The sequence below is a fragment of the Manis javanica genome, chromosome 12 (genome assembly GCF_040802235.1).
Source record: "Manis javanica isolate MJ-LG chromosome 12, MJ_LKY, whole genome shotgun sequence".
Taxonomy (NCBI): Eukaryota; Metazoa; Chordata; class Mammalia; order Pholidota; family Manidae; genus Manis; species Manis javanica.
In genome coordinates, this window is record NC_133167.1 from 12960634 (window position 1) to 12980225 (window position 19592).

The 19592-nt window shown below is 41.1% G+C and overlaps 1 protein-coding gene across 2 annotated transcripts in view; it reads left to right on the forward strand.

Moving 5' to 3' along the window:
- WDFY1 (WD repeat and FYVE domain containing 1) overlaps positions 1–17809 on the forward strand; it is a 42889-nt gene extending 25080 nt beyond the window's left edge. Inside the window, exons 4-13 of one of the 2 annotated variants that reach the window (XR_012123492.1) lie at positions 417–471; positions 1997–2147; positions 3717–3829; positions 5640–5766; positions 6378–6483; positions 11245–11346; positions 12807–12937; positions 13551–13659; positions 14435–14640; positions 15304–17809. Coding sequence is in view for 1 of the 2 variants with exons in the window: in XM_073218059.1 (XP_073074160.1) it covers positions 417–471; positions 1997–2147; positions 3717–3829; positions 5640–5766; positions 6378–6483; positions 11245–11346; positions 12807–12937; positions 13551–13659; positions 14435–14494 (954 nt within the window). In the remaining variant the exon portion in view is untranslated. The remainder of the gene's footprint in view (positions 1–416; positions 472–1996; positions 2148–3716; positions 3830–5639; positions 5767–6377; positions 6484–11244; positions 11347–12806; positions 12938–13550; positions 13660–14434; positions 14641–15303) is intronic. The other variant, XM_073218059.1, reaches the window with a different exon arrangement.
- The last annotated feature ends 1783 nt before the right edge of the window (positions 17810–19592 follow it).

Genomic DNA, 19592 nt, shown 5'->3' on the forward strand with positions numbered 1-19592 from the left:
CCCAGTGCCCTATTTTCATCATAGCTGAGGACTGTCAGTAATGGATGTTGGTAGTTTTGCTTCATATGTATATCATCTTGAAGAATTTTTAGTGTGGCTAAGAGAGCAAACTTAACAAGATGCCTCCTTCGCAGTTAGAGGGAGAGGGAACACAGAGAGCTTACTTGTGGAGGGAGAACTGGCCCAAAATGCTGTGCTGGTCGGCGGCACTCTCGTCATTTGGTCTGGTCCCCGAAAGAAATGGTGTCCTGAACGCAGGTCCAGTGAAAGCAGCAATTCCATATTCTTCTTCTGTAGCTGATCTTGAGTCTCAAGTCTGGTGACAGTTCTTTTTGGATTTTAGTTTGTTTTGAAAGTTAAGTATCAGTTGTTTATAGAACCATAACTGTTGTCTTACTGTATGTGTTTACTTTTAGGAATTTCACGTTTCTGAAGATTTTAATAAAATGAACTTTATCAAGACCTACCCAGGTAATTGTAAGCACATCGACACACTTGCATCTGTATACATATAGGTATATACACACAAAACCAGGACACAATCTTTTGTGATGAAAATTAGGTTTTCCTTCTAACTTTTTAGTTCTGTTACTCCTGTTATGTAATTATACTCCAATTATATTGACCACCCTTTACCTATTAACATTTAAAATTTTGTATTGGATGCATGTATCAGATTTAATTTAACTATTCTATTTTTGAGCATGCGTAATGCTTCTATTTTTTGATAACACTAACATACATGGCAGTGTATATGTATCTATATCTATGTGTATGTATTTCATGTGTGTGTGTGTATGTGTGTGGCCTTGACTGTTACTCTAATCCTTTGACTGCTTATTTCTATTTAAGACAGATCCTGAAAGTGGAGTAACTGGGTCAAATGTTACAAAATTTTGTAATGCTGTAGATTTATTTTGCAAACCTCTTCCCAGCAATAGTGTAAATTTTCACAATCTCATGGGTGGTGGTTGAGAATGCCACTCTCTGAGTCTTCACAACATTGCTTTTTATAAATGCTCTTTTGCCAGTTTGATAGTCAAAATAGTTCTCAATTTAAAAATTATTTAAGCTTTATTTAATATTGACCATATGTCATTTTTTATTAATGTCTTCATTATTTTGCTCATATTTCCAGGAAGTTGTAGTGTTTTTTAATGAATTTGTAAGAAAGAATCCCTCAGTTTTTCCCAAAGCAGCTTACATAGCTGAGAACAAGTCACAGGTTTTTCTGTTTAGCTCTGACTTCATTTATCAGACTGGGCACTTATAAACACCTGCTGCATGCAGCCTCCTGTACTAGATGAAAACTAGAAAGGTCACTACCTTAGTGTGACTTACAATCAACCTGGAAATACAAATATTCTAGAAGTTCGGTACTAGAGCACTTTGCTCATTCTCAGGTATTATTTTGGAATACAGAATTTACAAATACTTTGTCTCTATAAATAATAGAAGTTACACACAAACAGAAATTATTCCAGAAACAAAATATTTATGCTATTCTTCAATTTCAGAAAATTGTAGTTGTTCTTGTTTACGATGCCAGTGTATACTCAAGGGTCAAAACACTGAAATTACACCCTATAAAAAACATTGCACTTTTAAGAAGATTGCTGCTTTCTTTCCACAGGGAACCTAATTGATGGTTAAATTTCTAGAAGTAAAAATGTTCTCTTGAGTACGGCAAAAAAAAAGTCTGATCTCTGCTATTATTGCAGTCCCTCTTGAACATTACTTTGTTGATTTGGAGCTTCAGGTTGCTGTCCCTGCCCGGAGGCAGAGGGCAGGGCGATGGGAAGCCGGTGACAGTGAGCTGGGGCAGGCGCATTACCTGAAATCCATTCACCTGCTTGCCGAATGCAGGCGCCTCTGTGGCAGGGCTCTCTCGACCGAGTCTCCAGGCGAGCTGCCTCGAGAAGGGGAGCCCCAGTTCTGATCCTGAAGGTCACATTTCTTCCCGAAGGGCGCACTCTTTGCCTTTGTGTCCCTGCAGCTCATCAGAACCGGGTGTCTGCGATCATCTTCAGCTTGGCTGCAGAGTGGGTGATCAGCACCGGCCACGACAAGTGTGTCAGTTGGATGTGTACCCAGAGCGGGAACATGCTTGGGAGGCACTTCTTCACTTCCTGGGCTTCGTGTTTACAGTATCCTTCGAAGGACGGGACCTTCTCCTGCCCAGCCCTGCCTCCTCTCAATACTTAGCTTTGAGTAGGATCCATAAATTGTTAATTGAGATCGAAAGACGGAATGATTCCTGTCTAGGTCACATAAAGTCCGAGAATTTCTGTATCTACTTCTTTGGTATAAAACTGGTTTATTGAAAATAAATATTAAATGAATTGCTGGTCTCTGCTGGGAAGTGCTGTATGTTAAAGATTGTAGAAAACCTGAACCTCATTAATGCAAACCCCTTCCTTCATTCCTTTACACAAAGTGAAAGAATAAACTTTATGTTGTATGAAGCAAAAAAGGAATTGATGGTCTACTAATTGGTCATTTGCAGACCTTACAAGAGAATATAATAACAAGGGTTTGTGATCCTGGGGTTCATAAATGGGCTACAAGTAGTTTTAGAGAGACAGAGAGAGAGAGAGAGAGAGTGTGTGAGTGTGTGTGTGTGTATTGGATTCATAATCCTTATAATACTCTCAAATGTGCCTAAAGATCCCCAAAACATCAAGAAATTGCTGCTTTAAAATTTTTCCACTATATGAAATTTGTTTCATGTAGAGATGGCCTTTGTTTAAGGCTGCCTGTGGTAACTTGGAGTATCTTAGTGATGGCAAGATGAAGGCTGCCAACACCAGGCAAACACCCCACGGTGGTTTCTCTTTCAGAGTTGAATGTCTCGTGTAGTAAAGTTCTTTTTTTCCGTGAAAAGCCTTTACAAAAAATACTTGCTGCAAATGAATGAACAACACGAGATATTTTAAAAAAGTATTTAAAATAGTACCACGTACTTTAGAATCAAGCAAGGGAAGAATACTCAGATATATCATCTGTGAAATAAGCATTTCTGTTACTTGTTAGGCTTTTCAGTGATAGAAAATGGCACCGAATCCCACAGTCATGGCCCATGCAGTGTTCTTCTGACCTGTGTTTTGGAATTAAAATAGTAGTTTTCCTGTTGTGTGTAAACTTATCATCTACCACAAATTTTTATGGCCATAAAGTGACTAAGTTAGTAACGGGTTGTTAACAGAGTTAATACATTTTTAAATTTAAATTTGCTAGTACTTTTCCGCAGCAGTTTAAAATAAACCATCCTCTTCACTTAAAGGTAAATCATCTAGATGGGTTCATGTCTGTATTTGGTGTCTTATTTCATAAGTAGCCATTTTGTTCCAGTTCTTTTCTTATACTTTTCATTATTGAGTATTTTACTTCTTTATTACAATTTGATTATAACTACTTGATATCAGGTCTGTCTTCTCTATCAGTTCTTATATTTTTTTATTGCCAATACCTAGGATATTGGTTGGAATAATAACAGGGGCTCAGTCAGTTCTTGTTGAATGAGCAAATGTTAATTTTCCTGATTAATTCCAGCCTTAAAATTTCCTTCCTTTAATATTTATATATCACGTGATTTGTGGTTGGGTATTTCCTTTCTCATAGCTTTAAGTTTGTGCTTATTCTCTTTCAAATGCCCATTTTCTGTTTCATAGCTTTGATCTGGATTGTATTAGATATCCTTGACTGCTTCTCCACAGATACGATTTTGATACTCAGTACGCTTTTGTTGGTGATTATTCTGGACAGATCACCCTGCTGAAACTTGAACAGAACACCTGTTCAGTCATTACAACCCTCAAAGGACATGAAGGTAGGTTGTGCACTGTGTAGTCACCCACATTTGGGCATCCAAAGTTAGTTCTTAGCTCTGTGGTTTCATGAATGAACCACCCCTTATCTCTCAGATTTCAATGTGACTGGTCAGATACAGGATTTAGATCTCAAAAGTAAAAACTAAGGGAAGAGAGAATTTGAGTTGGGTTTCACATTGTCAAAATCCCTCCTAGATTGCTGGCATGGACAATAATTCCTATTTTGTTTAACTTTTTTAATTAAATAGTTTTCTGAAGACCTTTTAAAATTCCTTCTAAGTGGTAAGACCTTTGGAAGAATATTATTATTAATATTTTTATTTTTAATTTGTCAGTTTCTAGGACACTGAACCACACTGGTAGATCAATGCAATTAGAATAAATGTGTAGTCTGGTATGGTCTCTGTTTGGGAAACATCCCCTGGGTAGGGACAGTGGAAAGAGAATGACTGAGTGGAATTTCATGATCACTATAGTGTGGCGAGTTGGCAGAGCTCCCTGGAAAGGTCTTAAAACTCCATTGACTGTACTGGGTAATAGATTAGAAGCTTTGAGGCCATTGGTTTAGGTTGAAGAATTGGGGATTTGCTGAAAGAATTTATGATGGACTTATTTATGAAAATAGTGTTTTCAGTATAACATATTGAATAGACTCTGTTTCCTAGCTGATCTGTGTAAGTGAAATCGAGTCTATCAGATCAGGGACCGTATAGGGGGAAAAGGAAGTGAGAAGAACCGTAGGTTAGAGTAGATTTGGGCAGGAAACACAGCCCCTGAGGAAACCACTTTCTCTGTATAACTGATGGTCTCATGACTCCGAGGCTCTGAAGCATTCTCTGGTTGCCGAGGACAGAATGGTTCTGTTAATGACACTAGTGTTCATACAGGAAGACCATGTCTGCCTGCTGTTAGGCCTCTAGCTGAACTATACGGGGCATAGGATTAAGTGGTCAAGATCTGTGCAGAACTGATCCTGAAGCCGGCTTTGCAGAATATTTTTTTTCACTTCTGCTAAGTTTCTTTGAGAAACTAGTTTCTGTTGCTTGCCTTTGAATATGGCTTTATCAGTGTTCTATGTATACCCACCAAAAATATTACTAGCTTGTGTGACTGGTTCAATTATATTGAGTTTTTTGATAATTTTTTTCTAGACAAGCAGCAGTCAATGGGCCAGTGAAGAGACCTGTTGAAATGGGAATCTGTAAAAAGAAAGCGTTTCCCTGAGGGTATCAGATTTGATAAGTTTAGCCAAAAGAGAGTGTGAAATATTTAAGGTTTGGATTTTTTTACTGAAATTCTCTGGCATGATTGTATGGTATACCTACAGACCTTTTATTTCTGAGACAATTAATTTAGTTTTCTTAAATAGAGGCATCTTGGGGTAAAATACATGCAGGATCCCAGAGACCTGGAATAATCTAGATTCTTATCTTATAATGGTCATCTTACAATGACCCTGTACAATAAGCTTCATTGCCTTTTCTCATTAAATATTAGTAGCTATTTTTGTTCCTTCAAAAGCAATGTTTTTCTGAACTAACCCCTCAGATATAGTTATTTGATACTATTTCAGGGCAGAATGAGGAAAAATTTTCTTTGTTTTCAAGTAGTTTCATGTACCACTGAAAAACCTCATCTTAAAATTGTGGGCAATGGACATGCTATGTCTTCTCTATGAGTCAAGATAAAGGGTTGAGTGAGTCTGCACAGCTCAGATGCATTTTTACTTGCAGACTCCGCTGGTCCTGGTTCAGTCTTGAACTGGCAAATGTGTGGATTTCTATTCACCTCCTTCTCTCCCACCCCCAGGTAGTGTCGCCTGCCTGTGGTGGGACCCTATTCAACGGTTACTCTTCTCGGGAGCCTCCGACAACAGCATCATCATGTGGGACATTGGAGGAAGGAAAGGCCGCACGCTGTTGCTGCAGGGCCATCAGTGCGTGACTGTTCATGGGGTGGAGAAAAGATTGGGCTTTGGGGAGGCAGGGGCGACACCAGTATTTTGATATTACTTTCTCCAAACCCTGTCTTCTAAGATGGCTGGTTGACAGGGCTCACATTCAGTCCTCTTTTAACTGTTTTTCCGTTAGTGTCTGAGTGTCTGCAGTTCTGCAGCAAAAACAGTACCCTGGGTTTTCTTCCATTTTAGTCCAAAGAGCACCTCCCACTTTTATCCCCTTTTGGAGTCGCTCTTTGGAAATAGCTGCCAAGGCACATGTATGTCAGAGACTGCAGACAAGGACTGACCACGGAAGGTTATATGTAGTGGGCTACTAAGCCAGTCTTGAACTGGAATGCCAACTTGGTTTTTTAAATTCTAATAAGCATTTTGTTAACTAATGCTCGGTTTGACACAGCCACTTTCTCCTGGGCTGTGATGCTGGCACACTCAGGCTCCCACCTTCCATGGGAGCCATGTCACCAGGCCAAATAGTCAATGGTAAAATGCTGGTTGCTGATTCCAGTGAGGGGAGAGATTTGAGCCTAAATGAAGATGATTTCTGTTTGTCCACATTGATACAACTGACCACTGTGCGTCGTTTGCAGTGACAGGGTGCAGTCGCTGTGTTACCTTCAGCTCACGAGGCAGCTCGTCTCATGTTCCTCGGATGGTGGAATTGCAGTGTGGAACATGGACGTTAGCAGAGAGGAGGTAAGAGAGCAAGGCGAGGCTGATCTGCAGAGATCCCCAGGAAACTGGCTTCTTGGCTTTCCATGCTGCTGTCTGGAAGCACCGACTGGGTGCAGACAGTCCCAGCTCCTCATCTGTGTGCTTGCTGGTTATTGTAAGGCAAAGTTTTGCCTGTCTCTGCACTGCGTCCTCTACCCATCTGAGAGATTGCCCAGTGAAAGAAGTGCCCAGAGACTGAGCACTTAGGCTGATACTCAGCCTGGGGAAGCTCCCTGAGAGGACCCTGGAGACAATCTCCAGCATAGCCGGGGAGTGGATTGCATGGAGGCCCCGAAGCATACCTGTCAGTGGAAACACCGAGAGGTCCTCCAGGAACAGCACCAGGGACATAGCCAGGTGCCTGACAAGTTCTGACTTGCTTGGGCCATAAAGCAGTTGTGAGACCTTTAGATAAGGGCCTTTATTTCTCAAAGCATCTGTTTTCTTTTCCGTAAAGTGAAATTGTCACATGAGATGACCTCTAAAGTCTCTAACTTCTTAAACAGACACTGTAATGGTCTAAACAGTGTCTCCTTTTTTAAAAAAAGTGAGGTATAATTGATATGTAACATTATATTAGCATCAAGTCATGACACTACATGATGCATTTGATATATGTATACAATGGGCGATGATCACAATAGATCTAGTTGTATCTGCCGCCATACATAGTTACAAACTTTTTTTTTGATGAGAACTTTTAAGATCTGCTCTATTAGCAACTTTCACATGTCCAGCATAGTATTATTAGTCTGTGGTCTCCATGCTGTACCTTACATCCCTGTGACTTACTTCAATTAAAACCAGAAGTTTGTACCTTTTGACCCCTTTCACCGATTTTTGCCCACTCCCCCAGTCCTGTTCTCTGGCACCCACCGATGTGTTCTATGTATCTGTATCCATCTTGTGTTTTTATTTTAGATAATAATGCTGTGAACATTCTTGACCATGTCATTGTGTGATTGTTCAATTACCTATTGCAGACAAAATCCTGAAAGAAGACCTTAGGGTCAAGGTTATGTACATTTTTAAGGCTTTTTGTAGATATTGTCAGGTGATTTCCAGGCAGGATTTCCGTTCTCTTCTCTGCCAACAGTGGTATTATCTGTCTTTTCCAAATGGTGACTGCAACCTCTGATGTAAATGGCAAAGCAGTTGTTTCCAGAGAAGGTTTTAGAGTAGGAGGGATGCTAGGGTCTTACAGTTTAACTTGAGAGACATTTATTGAGCATGCACACGGTGGCCGTGAAGTCTGGAAGCCTCAGTGAATTGCGCCATAACGGGTTTAGTGATACTGCAGCGTTGTGTGATGTCAGGTGAGGTGTTGGGGGTGCTTCCCACACAGTGTGTAGGTCGGTGTGCTCTGGGTCAAGGTTATGTACATTTTTAAGGCTTTTTGTAGATATTGTCAGGTGATTTCCAGGCAGGATTTCCGTTCTCTTCTCTGCCAACAGTGGTATTATCTGTCTTTTCCAAATGGTGACTGCAACCTCTGATGTAAATGGCAAAGCAGTTGTTTCCAGAGAAGGTTTTAGAGTAGGAGGGATGCTAGGGTCTTACAGTTTAACTTGAGAGACATTTATTGAGCATGCACACGGTGGCCGTGAAGTCTGGAAGCCTCAGTGAATTGCTCCATAACGGGTTTAGTGATACTGCAGCGTTGTGTGATGTCAGGTGAGGTGTTGGGGGTGCTTCCCACACAGTGTGTAGGTCGGTGTGCTCTGGGCTGTTGGCCGTGGATGCCAGGCGAGGATGCAGCATTCCCGCCAGCCCCTGCTTGTGCTTGTTCTATGTTGCCTCTGGCTGCTTGTGAGTCTGATTCTCACTAAGTGTGCATGTTCAGCAGACCGCAGAAGACATAACCAAGTGTTTAATCTACTAAAAAACCAGTGAAGTTACTTATTTCCAGACTTCCTGGCTACCATGTTCTGTACACAGAGATTCTTGCCTGCAAGAAGCTTGTCATCTTGTGAAGGAAACAGACTACCCTATAAATAGTAGAACACAGTCCATAATTTGAGGAAGCACCAATTGCTTGCTTTTTTAGTAACTTTGTAAGACAAGTCAAATAGAGGAAATCTTGATTGCATGCCTAGTAGCTAATTTTGTCTTTTTGAATTTTCTAAAAATCTTTTGGTAAGGCTTAGAGTAACTTATGAAACATATATAACATTGGCTTAATATTACAGAATGTGTAATACTTTCTTGCTAAGGTTTATTTGAACTGGGGTTTTTGATTGCTTGTTATGTGCATCAAGAACAGTGAATATCTTGGACTTTGGGCCTATTTTTTTCCAACCTTACTCTGAGAAAGCAGAAAACTTCAGAGGATATGTTCCCTGGATCATGAGGGAAGGTACCACCTGGGCCCAGTGCCACTCGTGGTCCTGTATGGGTTTAACCATTTGGATTTCAATCCACTGTTCTTACCCTTGGTAAATTCTTTTAGAAAAAAATAGGAAATAAAAGCAGGTTTCTCACCTTCATAGTTACCTGATTATGGAGTTCATTTGTACATCTAGGGAAAGGCATTCCCATCATTCAAGATGCTTCATCTGTGGGCATTTCTCTTTTTTGTCATTTGTGGAAGATGACTTCAAATCATGTGCATACTGCCCTTAGAGCTTATCTGTCTCAATAGTTGACAGTTGGTAGGAAAGAAAATCATGTCCAAAAGGTGCATTATTTCTAGTAATGTATTGTTTTTTTGCCAGGTAAGGAAAGTGCAGAGATAAGCATCTCTGATCTATGAGGTTCTGACCTTGAGTTAGGGTTTTGTACAAAGTAGGACTTCCTTTGACAGGAACATAGGGAATCAATCCCAGAGTCTCTGCCCCAACAGTGCTTGCCTGGATTTTCTTTCTGAGTCACCTGGAGATACTGGCTGGAGCACTTCCAACCCACTGTGGCTGTCAGCCACTATACTAGCAGTTTGGAAGCAAATTGCCCTCGTTGCCAGATCATAATTAGAGGGGCTCCATTTTGGAAGTCGGCATGAAATATAAATGAGCAAGAACAATAATTAGAGGGAATCCTCTTGAAAAGAGAACTTTATTTTAAATGAGTAGGTCACAGAAAGAATCAGACTTTATATGTTACATAGTGTAGATTAGGGCAGCAGTTAGTTGTAGCAGTGCAGTGGGTCTGTGCTGGTCATGTCACTTCTGTCCAGATTGGCAGATTGGAACAGTATGCAGAGTGAAACCGTCAGAGTACCTGCTTGATGTTCTCTTTTGCTCTCCTCAGCACAAAAGAAAACATCTTCTCATTAGAGAATAAGCATTTAATAGGATGGTTCATGATAGCTTGCTTACAGCTGAGCCCTTAATCCTATTAAAAGAAACAAAGTCATGGGTATTTCTGATTTTGTTTTTAGTTTATGTGAAATTATTTGAAGCGTATTCTTCTTCCCTTGTGCCCCATATGCTCCAGCTCAGCAAGTCATGTTCATTCCTCAGCTCTGAGACAGGATTATGCTCATACCCCAGAACTGTGATTGGACTTTCCTGTGTTGGGACGAGCAGGACCCAGTCACAGACGCTCTGTAGGGCGTAGTGAACGAGCTCAGGTACGCAGGCCCCTGGATCTCCTGGGATTTCCACTGCTCCCTGATTATGAATGGGAGCTTCACTCTCTGAGCCACAGTTTCAGTGCCTGTAAATTGGGGCTAACATTGCTTGCTCTATATCTCCTAAAGTAGCGTTGAATATTAAGTGAAGTAAGGCATATGAAACACTTGGCACATTGCCTGGACTTCTGTGACACTCACTGTATACAGTCACTATGCAAAACACCTCACAAATGGCAACTCACTGAATCCCCACTGCCTTGTGAGATGTATACTCACACTTGAATATTGCTGTCATGAATACATTTTTGCCCTGTTTTCTGTTTTACATGCCTGTTGCACATGTGTGGTATAGCAGGACTGTCTCTGGCACGTGTCCCAGATCTCAGAGTGGGCAGTGGTGCCTGCTTTCCAACCCTGCAGTCACACACCTGTGCTAATGGTGGCATGACCCACCACGTCGTCTGTGTACCATTCTCTCCCTCAGGGACACTGTTGCCAGGTGGTATTCTCAAACCACCCTCTCTGTTCTGTTAATCTCAGAAACAAAGAAGTAATTTTCCACTGAGACAGTAATCTTCCTCTCATAGGTACACATCTCTTTATCACTTTTTCCACCCTCCTTTCTCATTTCCAGTATTTTTCCCAGTTATTTAAAGAAACTTCTCATCTGCCTCAGCCCACTTTCTATTCTACTTTGAGTGCCTTTCACACCCTGAACCCATTAGAAAGATCTTTGTAATAGTGGTTATATGTAGAAATATTTCCAGGGACATATCTGACATAAGAAATAGGAAATCCAAATGTTTTGATGTAATAGGAAACAAAGAGGTAGGGACGCCCTCCTTTAAACCACAGGCAGTGCCTGTCCGATCTCCATAAAGCTTTCCATCTTCACTGCGTATTTTACAAACGTCAGCGTAAATCAGTTTCTGTGATCGTCCCATCATTGTCTCTTACCAGATATATTTTCGAGATCAAGAAAAATTGTTTTTTGTACTCTTTGGTTTAATTGTATAGAAATTAGTATTTTCTACTATTTTTATAAATAATAAAGAGAGGAATTTTAAAAAATGTGAACTCCAACAGTGTCTGGAACTGCTGTGCTAATTTCTGGGAAGTGACTGTGAGCATGCATATGCACCAGCGTGGGCGTTGACTTTCTCCTCCCCCAGGCTCCTCAGTGGTTGGAAAGTGATTCTTGTCAGAAATGTGAGCAGCCCTTTTTCTGGAATATAAAGCAGATGTGGGACACAAAGACACTGGGGTTGAGACAGGTGAGTAGCTAATGTTGAGTTGTCCCCGGGTTAATCATGTATTTTGTTACTTGTAATCATTTTGTTTGGACCCACACTTTTCCTGGTAAATGCTGTTAATTCTGCATTTTGGATGTCGCTGTCTTTGCGTGGCTAACAGTGAGCAGGACCTTTCCTGGGGGCCAGCGAGACTATTCCTTAAACCTTCCACTGTTTGGCCTGCACCAGAAAAGCAGGGCCGTACAAAAACCCTGACAGCCTATTTGTAAATAGATAAAAGATCTTTCACTTTAGGACTATTACTTGTTAAAGTCGGTGTTCTGTACTAGCCAGGCACAAAATTAGAGTGAACTAAGGCATATGATTATAAGCCTTATGCTTTCACAAACAGATGAGAAGAACAATTTAGCCCTCACTGGAATATTCTGATTCTAAGAATTTTAGAGTATTCATCAATGGTTCCATATAAGTATACCTGGGACATTTTTATGATGCATGTTTCAGGTGTGCTTTTTAAAACATGTCCCAGAAAGCCTATACATTTCAAAGATGCTCTTATCACTAGGTATTCCTTAATACTAAAGTTCTCCCAAAAAACATTTCTATAGCAGCCTTGAAGGGTAGCCACTCACTCAGGTCGAATATGAATGTGTGCAGGTAGGTAAAAAAGAAGGCTGATTTTAATTCCCTTTATTACTGGCTGCACCTCAGAGGGTTGGCCTGAAGTTTGTGTGTGTTAATAAACTTTCTTTGGTCTTACTGACAAAGCTACTCTATAGTGAGGTCTACTGTGAGACTGGCAGGTGAGGCAGGTGTCTCATACTCACAGCCTTTTAATGCTCTGAAGCAGCACCTGAGCCCACCATTAGCCTAGTTCTCCAGGGCAGGGCTGGTGGTGTGATGGCTGAAGTAGTCCCTACATCTAAAGAAAACATGAAGAAATAAATTTCATTCTTATGAATTAACAACTAATAGGAGAGGAATGGTGCAGATCACTGAATTTCAGTTGTAGGAGAATATGTCAAAATGAGTAATAATAACTGGACTGTTTTGGAATATTCTTGAAGCTTATGTCCAGAGTCACAATTTGAAAGATGAAAAGAAATAGTAAAACATTATGGATATTTGTTTCTTCATAAGGGCATTTAAAACTTTATTTCAAAGCTTTTCTCTGACATAGGAATGTATTTTTCCTTCCTGAAATTTCTAGTCATTTGTGCTCCTAAAGGAACATGCACTTGGTTTTAATAATGTTTATTGACGTCTAGACGGATGATACGAGTGAATAAAAGGCAGTATTTGACCAGTAAAGTTAGGAGGTCTGGAAATCCTTGGCAGGTGTTGAAGTTGGCCACCTTCTGTGTATTAATTGACTCACTGAATCGGGATGATTGGCAAATCTCCCCACTGCTATTCCCCACTGGGAAGGGAAGCCACGGGCCTGAATCATGAGTTAAACCCTTCTTCCCTCTGCCCTGAAGCATCACTGCAGGAAGTGCGGGCAGGCTGTCTGTGGGAAGTGCAGCAGCAAGCGTTCAAGCTACCCTGTCATGGGCTTCGAGTTCCAAGTCCGGGTGTGCGATTCCTGTTACGACTCCATCAAAGACGAGGAGTGAGTGTTGGCGGATCTTAGCCTTACTGTGCATCTGCAGTGGGAAGAGCCTGAGAAAGGACCTAAGTATATTTCTGCCCATTTGTTTATCTCGTTCCAATTCCATAAGCAGTTTCTAAAGAGAGGATTCTATCTTAGCTTTATGACTTTCTCCCAAACCCTTTGAGGAACAGTGTCGCCGTGACCAGTCTGGCAGTCGTGTGGACATGCCTGAGCCTCTGCACCACCCAGGGCTATGCGGGGCCAGACCATGTGCACCGATGTGGTGGCTGAGCTTGCTCTCTGTAGACGCATCCAGGGCGCTGACTTTGCTCACACGTGCATGGAAATCTTATGAGTGGGAGAAGTCTGTCTAGAGACCAGTGTTCGCTCTTCCACAAAAACCTGATCTAGCGATCTATTTTTAAGTAACTAATTGTAAGACAAATCTATCTGTCCCCATTCTGTCCTGACTCAGACAGGTCCATTAGGGGAGAACCAATTTCTTTCCCTTCCCTTTTTAGAAGCAAATTTTAGCCCAATGATTGTAGGTATTTCCTTTATGTTGCTGTGACAGCTTATCCCTTTCCTTTAGGAACAGGTGAGCTTTAAATGCTCTGTTTCTCTTTGTTAGTCGGACTTCTCTGGCAACCTTTCATGAAGGAAAACACAACATTTCCCACATGTCCATGGACGTTGCTAGGGGACTGATGGTGACGTGTGGGACCGACCGCATTGTGAAGGTATTGTGCTTAATTGTCCCCGTTAGCATCTTGGTGTAGATGCTCTGTTGTTATGCTGTCAGTGGGCCTGGGACGTTTCTAGTCGTCTTGCTTTATGATAGGCAAGCTTGCCTTCCCCTTTTATAAACAACCTCTAGCCAGCTGGAAACCCAGGGTGCAGAGCAGCAGGCCTCGTTCTGGTGGCGGTCCCCTCTGCTGCACAGTCTCCCAGGCGAGCTGCGGCCCTGACACCCTCGTTGCTGTCTGCACTGTGCCAGCCCCGGAGCTTCCCCCTCCGCAGCTGGCCTGGGCCCTTGTCACCCCTTCCGTGCTCATTCCCTCCCTTGCCCATTCCCTCCCTTGCCAAACATGCCTTTTCATCATGGGTAGCAGGCTTCCTAGTCGGAAGAAATAACCCCACATTTTCTCATTAAATCCCTGGGTCACTAGCACAGAAACAAAGTAAATGTTTTATACTTTGTGCCACTCTTCAGTTGTGAAACTATGATAATATTTTATTTTATAATTTTAAAACATGGGAATTTTCCTAGTAATTTATAGTAAAACACTATGATGGTCTAATTTTCAAGTGTTGAGACACTACTTACACGATTTTTTCATGATTTAGTGAACCAGGTGTTTCATCACTACATACATCTTGAGAGGGTTTTGTAGTGAAGAAGAGACCAAGTAATTTGTCCCCCTTGCAAGTCGGACAGATGCCTGTTTTCAGCATCATCTCTTTCAGGCCATGTGATCAGTGCTGCCTTCTCCCGGCATCTTCTTTTCCTTGCAGATATGGGACATGACGCCTGTGGTGGGCTGCAGTCTGGCAACGGGGTTTTCTCCGCGTTGATCGGGAGCTGGGCGAGGTCTGTGTCATTACCAAGGCAGCCTTCCCCAAATGCAGCCCTTCCCTGTAGTTCCACGGTCACTGTCACATGAATGGACAGCAGCCACTAAAAAAGCAAATCAACATTTTTAAAAGAAAAAAACGTAAAGGTGTGTTTGAGGGCATTTGTGGAACTACCTGTGGGGACTAACTTGGACAAGGTCCACCTGTGCTGGTTCCCAGAAGATGGGACTTTCCTCTGCAGAACTTCCTCATGAGCAGGGACCTAATAATGTGAGCTGAATGATTTAACAAATGAGTGGTTTAGAGGAACAAAAAGTTAACATGTAGAACTTTCTTAAAGCAGCTCCAGGGACAAACACACTTTCCTCAGACATGCTAGCCGTCCGAGGGCTCCTGTGGCTCCCTGGGGTGAAGCAGGACTTAGGGGAAGGAGGACCTGGCCTCCCTTCCTGGAGGGGCGCAGCCTGCACCGAAGACCCCCAGAGATCCCTCCTTACTTGCTGGCAGTATGTGAACATTGTCTGCCCTTAGTTGTTGACAAGCCTCTTAAAGACACCGGTCCTCCTCAGGTAGTGCCGTTTCTGATCTGCACTTAGTGTTTGCCTCACTTCAGTGGCGTCCCTTCCCAGCCAGTTGCCACGGGGGAGCCTTCACAGTTGTTACGAAGTGAGTTCTAAAGTTTCTGTACTAGCCATGCAGCCCAGTCCGCACGCCTCACTTTCCCTGAATGTGCTCCAATGATGGAACGTTTCTTTACGGTGCTGTTAACATGGGAGTTGCACGAGCCGCCCGACTTTTTCTCATTGCAGTTAGTAACGACCAACAGAAAACCCAGCTCCCAGCATGACTGTGACGGGATGTGAGCGGTCTATTCCATGCAGCAGCCCGGTTCTCCGGAAAGACACCTTCTCTTCGTAGTTCCAAGATGAGACCCTGTAATATTGTGGCAATTTAATAACATACATCTCAGAGAAGAACTCCAAAGCTTTTAAAACTGTTGACTTTTAGTTGTACCTAATATTTTTAATATTTCATAGAAGGGAATTGGTAACCCAGAGCAGTAATTGTTAACCAGGTCCTGCACAATAATTCCTAACTGGTAACACTGCTTTCATAATAGCCAGTGAAATCTGTTTTATCAAATGGCATTTGAAAGGTTTTTGGCCACTTAGTATTAGGATGGGGAAGAAGTAGGGAATAGGGAGCCTGTCTTTTATTATTCAAATATTTATTTGTTTGATTGTTTTTAACAATAATACATGTGTCTATTACTTTAGAACCATGGGAGTGAGTGGAGAGAGTGCTACTTCTTTGAAGGACAAATTTAAAGATAACAACAATATTTTTGTTAGTCTTAACTAATGGACATTGATAAAAACTCACTTCTGGGTCACTGTGTTGGGATCGTATCAAGACAACACAGTTCTTTCTGTATGATACACCTAAGAGACTAAATCTGTTTTTTAACAACAGCTGTGAGGGACTGTAGCACACAAGACAGGCAACTAAGATGTCTTAATGGACAAGTGACACAAAGAGTAAGGAAAGGAAAGGGGCCAAGCACATCATATTCTAGAATGATCTGCATTAAAAGGTGACTTGCCTTCAGAAATAAGGGTAAAGGGTTGTGTTGCTCTTTACAATTTCTGTGTCACATCCATCACCTGAAAAAGATGTTTCCTTTAAAAATTTTTCATAGGCTCTTTGCAAAATAATACTAACATGGTCTGGAAGAAAAATTTAGTGATGATAATTTCTCAGTGGCAGTGTTGAATGTAGCTTTGGTTCAGTTAATGGTTCAGCTCATACACAGGTGCTATCCTGGGGATTTGATGAAGTCCTGAAAGCAAAATAGAATATGATCCATTTGTTGCCATGCTGAAGAGTGCACTGTGATTTTGTTTTCCTTTAACTTCTGTAAAATGTGATTTTATAATGTCTGTGATAGACTAGGCAGAATATCATGGCTACCAAGAATACACCATAGCTTTCAAAGATTTGTTTATTTAAAAAAATTCTTGAGGCAAAACCTGCTGTTCCATAGAGAATATAAGGTTGGTATAGCACCTCCTAAGGGGTTGAGCTAAAATAACTCAAGGAACAAAGGTTTGTTTAAGGAAGAATTAGAGTGGGGTGTCCAGAAAAGGAAAGGAGAATGTTTCCATATCGTTTTCTCTCTACCAGAGCCTATTATCATTTTTCTTTATAAAAACACACATGGCAGGTTTATATTGTCTTTATCATACACTAGGGAGCAAATGGGGTAATATTTTTTATAGAGGTGGGCAAAAATTATTTTCTCAATTTTACTGATGAAGCACATAAGAAAAGTACAGCTAGACTTCTAGTTATTGCCTTATTTTGACTCGTTACTCTTAAATGGGTCATTTAAAATAGTTCTTCAAATAACAGTTGACTGGTTTTTCCATTCCTGAAAACCTGTGCAGATTTGTATAAATAGGGAATAGGAAATACAGAATGTTAGAGAAGATCCTTATGTTTAGATCTAGTATGTATGTGATGAGGAAATGCCAATTCTTCATTTTAAAATTACCCTTTATTAGTGCAAGTGAAAGAAGGACTCCCCATAGCATTAGATGGAAACAGATTATCTGTTACATTGTAAATCTCTGTTTACTATGCGCTGGTTTTGTCCTGATGCCTAGAGGGTGTAAACAAAAAACATTGCTGTGGAATGTGTTATTTTGTTAACCCCTAAAGAATGCAGTTTGTTTGTACCTACACTTTTGAACTGTTGAAACGGGCCTCTGTATGTAATAAATACCACGGGGACTTAAGCCCAAGGACATGTTTTCTAAAATCGGTTTTCATTAAATTACTTTCTACTTCCGTTACTGAATTTGGCATCTCCTAAAATGTAAGAAACCAGTTATTATTCATGATGACCATTTGCTCATTCTAATTGTGAGGTTTAACAAATAAGCAATACATGCTATATTCATTCAAGTGTCTATTGCTTAATTGTTAATTGTGCGCAGATTATTGAACACTTACTCTGTTTTCTGCAGTTTACTATACAGTAACTCTTTGAGTAAGTTAAAGTTTAATTGTGCAGCAAATATATATTAGAATACAATTTAAAGTGTCTTTCTTTATAGCCGTTTTTGACTAGGGAAACAAAGGGCAATGTTGATTAGTACATTTTGTCTTGTACTAGCTGTTTCTGTAAGATACGGTGCCCTGCTTATCCCAGAGAGCTAGAAAACTTTGTTCTTTGCTCCTGTTTGTGGATTCTGTTTTTGTGGTTTTTTTTCTTTTTGAATATGCATACAATAAAATGTTTCTTGCTTGTTACTCTGTTTATTTTAGCTTTTCTTATGTTTGATCTGGCCATAGGGCAATAATAGTAGCTACCATGCATTTAGCACTGTCTGTGTGCTGGGTGCTCTGCGTATATTATTTAATCCTGGCAACACTTCTCCAAGGCATTAATTTCCTCATCTTATGGATGAGAAAACCAGGATCCTGTCCGTCTGACTTGGAAGCACATGCCTTCTCCACACTGCCTGCCTTGATGTGTGATGAGTGTTTTATTTAAGGGAAGTAGGTGTTTCCGTCTCATGAAGTTTGTGAAGCCCTGGAGTCAGCTGGCTCAGGATGCCTGGGCTCTCGGAGTACACTGAGCCCCATGGAGGCACGGTGATTCGGGCCCTCCTTCTCCTCTTCACCAGCTAGATTTTGTGAATAAACACAGGGTCACATAGACCCAGGGACCTAGACTCCTTGGCTTACCTGTTAAGAGGTTGATTTAGAAACCGTAATGGCAGTTTGTGTTTTTCAAAAGACATACAGCTTTATTTTCTCTAATTACCAAAATAATGTTTATTATAAAAAAAAGAAAAGAAAAATAAAAAGATAATAGAAAGTATTAATAAAGTTTTTTTTTAAACTGTCTAGTCTGACCAGAGCAAACACTGAAACCTATGCTGTGTATCTTTCCAATGTTTTTTTAAATGAATGCGTTTACGCACATTTATTGATACATGTTTACCGGGTCCATACTTTCTTCACTCACTTGATATATGATGTGTAGTTTGCTTATGTCAAAAAATAGAGCTCTGTGTCAGCATTTTTTGTGGCTGCATACTTGCTGTAGACGTTCGTTCAGTGCTGTCCAAGTGTGTCCCGGGATCACTACTCTCCAACTCCTTGAGGTTAGGTGAAGCCATGTGACTTGCTTTAGCCAATGAAATGTGGGCAGACGCATTTAATTGCATGTGAGGCTCAGCCAATCACGGAAGCACGCATCGATAGTGATGTGTGTTGCTGAGCCATTCCATGGATCCCAACTGCCCTGGACCTGCAGTGGACATAGCCTGAGGGAAAAATAAGTGTTTTTTGGTTGCGCTGAGGTGTAGGGTGTGCCTGTGTTGTGTGTGTGTGTTTTAACTGCAGCATAATCTAACCCTGGCGGCCAGTATTCCATTGTTCCATGATGTGGCTAAACCATCATTTATTTCACCGATCCCATGTTGGAATTAGAATGTACATTTTTAGAATATTTATAATTTTAATTAAAACTAAATATTTAAAAATATTATACTCAGCATGCTTGTATGTTCATCTTTGCCTACATTTCCAATTACTTTCTTAGGATAAATGCTTAGAAGTGGGAATCACTAAGGTCAAAGAATATGTGTATTTTAAGCTTTTATTCCTACTGCTAATCTCACACTATTGCCAGCGCTTGAAATTGCTTCTTTGAATAGGCAATAAAAAGGTATAACTTTATGTCTTAATTTATGGAATTACCGTTTATACTTTACAATGGGAATCCTATCTGGCAAGCCGACCTGGGTTTCTTTAGGAGAGAAGATAGAACCCAGATCACCACCGGAAGGCAGCCTAGCCGACAGGGACACAGAAGAAGAAAGGTTGGCTGAATGGCCTCGATGCCATCACGACGACCTGATTGATGTGCTTGCTCATCACTAAGGGTGCCGGAGAGTCAGCGGGTCGCTCTTCACTTGGAAAGTGGAAACATCAGAAAGTTCCTGTGTCTGCCTTCTCTCTTTAGATTTTACCCAGCTTGTTCTAGGTTTGTGAAAACATCCTCAGGTGGGTCATGCTAGTACTT